The sequence below is a fragment of the Mastigoproctus giganteus genome, chromosome 10 (assembly GCF_048544385.1).
Source record: "Mastigoproctus giganteus isolate SK-2022 chromosome 10, ASM4854438v1, whole genome shotgun sequence".
NCBI lineage: Eukaryota > Metazoa > Arthropoda > Arachnida > Uropygi > Thelyphonidae > Mastigoproctus > Mastigoproctus giganteus.
In genome coordinates this window covers 19727800-19733799 of record NC_143584.1, presented here as the reverse complement: position 1 = coordinate 19733799, position 6000 = coordinate 19727800, and the positions used below count along the sequence as shown (strand labels likewise).

Genomic DNA, 6000 nt, shown 5'->3' with positions numbered 1-6000 from the left:
GTTGTGTACAATTCTACCCTTGTGACATGGTGAATTATCCTGTTAGAAAAACCCATTCGCACAATGACAGCTACAGAAACAAAGGGATGTGCCTGGTTGGAAACAATTTCAAGTAACCTGTAGCTGCCAACATTGTGCCACTCTTATTAATTGTTACCAGTGGTGCAACAGGTTATCTGGAAGTGTCCACTACAAAAACATTTTCCACACCATTACACTGCAATCACCAGCTCGCACTGTTGACACCTGCCAAGATTGATTCATGCTTTTGCCACGGCGCCTCCGTAGCCAGGTGGGAAGGAGCAGCAGTGCGTAGCACACGCTTCTTGATTAGATCGGGGTTCGAGCCCGTAACCCCCAAATATGGAGGATGCGGAAAGGTCAGGGAATGACCACCACATATTCCGGAGCAATATGGCCTTAGTTGCTAATGCTCCTAAAAACCAAATAAGCAAACAATCTTTTTGCCATATTTTGGTCCTCCCATCAGCGCAAAATGGCCGGAATCCCCTAGGGGCTCATACCGGTGAGTATGGGCTTGGCATACCCAGGGTTCTGAGCTGGATATCATCATTCTTCTCTTTCTTGCCACTCTTCTGTTACCCTGCACAAGTCTTGTCAACTTTTGTTGGCCTCTTTTTGAGGTTCAAAAAGAGGCCAACTCTCGCATCAACCGACTGTTTCCGAATGTATTATTGCCATTGGCTGAATAATTTTATTTGTAATTGAACTAATCTCAGTAAACCTAAGACACAGTCGTACATGAAACTCCAGCAGTTCCTGAGATACTCATACCGGTGCATCTGACGCCGACAACCATGCTACTTTCAAAATCACTTTTCTCGTCTTGCACTGAACGGTACACAAACACCTCCATACGTATCTGCCCATCTATTTTATATTGCTTGGTACGAACTCGTGATGCAGTTACTGAAGGAGCGCCCCATTTCATGAAAAAGGTAGGTGGCCCTAATAGAAGTAGCCATTCACTGTGTTTGTTTGTTATTTGGTTTTTAGGAGTATTAGCAACTAAGGCCATATTGCTTCGGGGATATGCGGTGGTCATTCCCTGACCTTTCCGCATCCTCCGTATTTGGTGGGCACGGGCTTGAACCCCGGTCTAATCAAGAAGCGTGTGCTACGCACTGCCGCTCCTGGCTACGGAGACGCCATTCATTCATTCACTGTGTATTCCGTATATAGTCATATACGGGATATAGGCAACACAGGTCCCTACAGAGAGGGCACAAGACAAAAAAAAGGGGGATGGTGACAACTGTAGCATAGGTTTTGTCACAAGCCCTATCAAAATTACGTGCCCTACAGGATTGTGACATTTGTATGAACCTGACATTAGATACAATTACTTCAAACTCAAATATGCTTCATAAACAAGGCTTTTTTCTTCTCTGTTTTAAATTTGAGTCGAACAAACTTTAACCTAGATTTTCCATACAGAGTCCAGATTTTTCATACTTAGTCGACAAAAAATGCAGTTTACGGGACATTGTCGCATACACTCAGAGCCGTCCTGGACCAACGCCAGGCTTTTGTGTGACTATTAAGTTCTCAGTTCTTGTAATGTTACTATGGCCTGACGTAGCCCAGTGGTCAGGAGCGACAGTGCATAGCGCGCGTTCCTTGAGTGGACCGGGGTTCAAGCCCGTGATTACTAAATACGATAAATATTTGTATTGACGATTTATTGTAAACTCTACTGACTTGGTTGTCGTGCCGGAGTATAAACAGAAAATTTAAAATTTATTTATGACTGCACAAAAAACAATTACATGTTATTTTGAAATGTTGAAAACTGAACAAAACAGTTTGGAAAGTTTCATTGAGGAAGCAATATGATGTTTATATGGTTGTGTGTTTTAAAATCTTTTCGCTTGAACTACAATTTTAATTTACTTTTATTGTCAAACACCGAAGCGAAAGGAAACTCACGACTTTCAGATAGAGAACGTGTGCGTGTATGTGTGCTTTCTTCTGTTTAGCATCTATATTTTGTTAATCTTAAGTAACCTTGGATTTCGGGGAATTGCACATTCCACGGTAATTATTATAATCACGAAATTATACAGCCAGTTGTCTTCGGATAACAAATGAATAAAAATTAAATTCACGAAATGTTTATTATTATTTGAGTTCTTATTTTATTGATTACTCCAATATGTGTATGTGTATATATATGTTATTTTTATTTTATTTTTTAAGAGCTTTTTATCTGAAATATGAAGGCGCAAAGTTTAAAGACGCGTATGAAATATTTTCAATTAGTTTCTTCGTGAGTTCGGAAGGCGTGACGCTTCACGTTTTAAATTTCAAGGCTCAAGCGCGGGAGACTGCGTACTGTATTTTGGTAGTGTCGTTTGTATTTTGAATTTGCGGCATCGATGTTTTGTGTATCATGATTCGTCTTCAGTTATTTTACTTCGCTGTAAGAGGTTTATAAAGATAACTGGGAAAATTGTCTGTGCAGAAGATTAAAGGGTGCTGTCTCAACATGACACGAAAACTAAACGTGTACGAGGTATTAACTTTGTTTCATTTAACTGAATAATTAAAATAATTCTTTTGTTTGATTAGGGTGCATGTAGGTCTTCCTCAAATATTGGTAAAATGTCCGCTTTTTTTTTTTTTTTTTTTTCGAGTTAATGTATCATATTTTTCTCTGGTTTGTATAATCATTTAGTGATAGAGATTTACAGTGGATTGTAAGAAGTTTTCTTGTAGCCAGCTTGTTTATTACTGGAATAAGTTACCTCTTTCGGTAGTTGAGGATTGACAGCTTGGGGAAATCCATTGGTCAGCTGTATAGTTAGCGACCTAACGAAGGAAACAAACATATAGGGTGGTTTTTTGTTTTTAATAGATTTTTTATTTATTCCTTTTTTATCCAACATAAGAGGATACTTTATTGTACTTGATATGAGCATCTTTCCTCCTTCCCCCTTTCATCTCTTAAAACAGCGGTTCCCAAAATACGGACGTTTACGGTTCCCTTCAAAAATCAAGTTTGCGGACCCCTCTATATATATATATATATATATATATATATATATATATATATTAGCATTAGTAGAGGCATACGATGCAAGAAAGCAAGCTTATATCATCAGCCAAAAAAAAAAACTCTTCCCATTTCTCCCAGCCATTCGCTCCAAAAGTTTTGGAGCGAATGGCTGGGAGATGTTTTTAGTTCTGCCTTGAATTTATTTAAGCTGTCAACTTCCACAACGACAGATGGAAGTTTGTTTCACAAATCGGTCACCCGCTGCCTTTATGCCCCCTCAGGTGTGTAATCTGAGCAAATGGAAGAATCCCATCAGCATTGAGCAAGCTCAATGCTGATGGGATTCTTCACGTCAGAGATCATCCACCAAAAAAAAAAAAAAAAAAACCAGTGGATGACCTCTGCTGAAGACACTGAAATTGTGAAAAACACTGCAATGTAGTCTTATTTTGCCAACTATTCGTCGCTTTTTTCATATCGTACTTGGTCATTTCATCCTACCATATATCGCTACATTTCTTCGAGTTCACTTCTCGTGTATACGTAGATTCAATGGTATTAAACATAAAAACTTCTTCATACCAGTATACATAGATTACGGCTGTAGGGTATGTTTGCTTATGCAGTGTCCCTGATCCATAATTAATGTTACCTTCCCTTTCACTACAATTACTCTCCAACCTCTACTCGTACTTATTTTCTTAATACTATATATATGTGTATGAACACTGGATTTTCTGAAAAGAAAATTCAAAGTTTTACGTATGAAACAACTCAACTTTTCTTATTTTTGTGCAATAATAATATCATCAATTTGCTATACATAAAACAAATAATTTGAAATATGTATACAATTATATATACTAATCATGTTGAAAATAAGTAATGTTCTATAACGAAATTCGGTTTGATTCTATCAGTATATTTTTTAAGAAAATAAACACATATTACTTGATACTTTCTGAATGTTTTGCAGACCCTCTGGAACTCACCTATAGACACTGACCTAAAACATAACCTGTTCAACAAATGAAACTTTGGAAAAGGCAAAAAACTTTTAGTTTCTGAAATAGCTATTGTGACAGACATAAGCATATTTTTATTCACTTTCAAAAATATAGTAGGTTTGTAAAAGAGCATCTTACAAATTTTATTTCCACGAAATTAATATTCTTGGTTTTTTTTTTTTTTTTTCCTAATTAAATTTGGAAGCATGGCTTTATTTATTTAGGACATTGTAAGTTATTTATGGATTTGGGACATTCTCAAGAAATTAACAAATTACATTAAGCAATTTGTCAATTAGAGGGATAAAAATGCCATTGGTATCGATGTTTTAAAAACAATGAATGCTGAAAATAAAGAGTGGGTACAAACAATATGGATAGGGCTGCTGAGATACTGGGAAATTTCCCACCCAAATAACAGAACCTATTGAATATACAATAATACATATTTTAAGCTTTTTACATTAATCTTACATTTTTTGAACAAATGCTTGTAAAAGATATAAATTTCTAGTTTTGAAAATTTTTGCAGCAGTGACTGTTTTGGTCATATTTCACTGGTTCATGTTGTTCATTAAATATTAAGTCTGTATCAGTTGTATTCACAATTTGCATGTGTTAAGGTTGAAAAACCCAAAGCTTCTGTATTATATTATAAATAAATTCAAAAGAATGATAAACAGCTTTCAATCACATGGTTCTTGAAGCTGATTTCTTCCTCCACTGCCAACTGTTCCATCAGCAAATCACTCCCGTCATCTCCCAGTGGTTTTGCCGTTTGCAAGGGTTTGCCAGTTCCTGGTTCCTGCACTTGGTGAGGAATACCTGTATTTTAAAAAAAGAGGGGGCCCTTAAACATTTCCTGTTCCTTCCTTTCTTGTAACTACCAATGTACTTCTTCTGACTACATATAACTCAAAAGTTTTTTGTCAGCGAGGTCTTTTTTATAAACTTATTTTGGTTAATTTGTATACATAGATTTTGGAGGAATTGCAGTTAGCACTAACTTACAAGTTAAAAACATTGCACTCTGTGGTAGTTTGAGAAAATGATCGCATTTATTGAAGCAAAAGAAAGATTTGCTTTCATTCTAGGACCCCAATAATTTGTGCCAATTTTAGGTAACATTTTTGAAATCTTTGTGAAGATCATTTTCAGTCATTTGCTAAAATATTGGGAGATTAAGGTAGTTTGAAAAGTGATGTGCTAAGTTCATCTTATAACTAATCTACCTTCATTCATCTGTAATGTTAGTTTTGTAGCATTTAATTAATAACTGCTTATAATTTTTATTGTCAATTGTTTCAAAAATCTCTTTAATTAAAAACAAAAAAAAATCTTAATTTTCTCTGTAACAGCTAGTAATCATGCAATTTCTGTTTTTGTTGATTGGTAGTCAACAGAAATAAACTTTGATTTCTCTATCATCATGGCACAGCTGTTTAAAAAACTTAATTTATCCTCTTTTAGCCTCATGGTGCAGCTGTATCAAGAATTAATTTGTTTATCCATTGATTTATCCTCATGCATATAATTTTTAGCATTATTTTGTTTTCTTAAATGACTAGAAAATTAAGGACTGTCTCATTTAGAATATTACTTTTGCTGATTTAAGGTTCACAAAATACTGGATGTAAGTCTAAGAAGAAATAGAAGGGTCTTTCTTGTTCGGTGGAAAGGCTTTGGACCAGAAGAAGATAGTTGGGAACCTGAAAGTAATCTCAGAGGCTGTGAGAATTTAGTGGATCAGTTTATGAAGTCTTATGAAGAAGTGAGTGCAAGTGTTATTGATTGTAATATACTTTATCATCATGATTGATTATATTCATAAGTAACAAAATTAGTGCATCTTGGAAATAAAAGAATGGGACAGAGATTCCCAACATGTTAGGAAGGCAGGAACAAATTGCTTGTATACAAATACTTCTATTAGTAATGTAACTTGTTAATATTATATTCATATAATATAAATGT

General features: G+C 35.4%; 1 protein-coding gene across 1 annotated transcript in view; it reads left to right on the top strand.

Annotated features, from left to right (window-relative positions):
- Positions 1-2417: 2417 nt before the first annotated feature.
- Positions 2418-6000, top strand: part of LOC150078829 (uncharacterized) — a 52718-nt gene continuing 49135 nt past the window's right edge. Inside the window, exons 1-2 of the mRNA XM_090382399.1 lie at positions 2418-2536; positions 5642-5797. Of these exons, the coding sequence (XP_090238525.1) occupies positions 2510-2536; positions 5642-5797 (183 nt within the window). The 5' untranslated portion in view covers positions 2418-2509. The remainder of the gene's footprint in view (positions 2537-5641; positions 5798-6000) is intronic.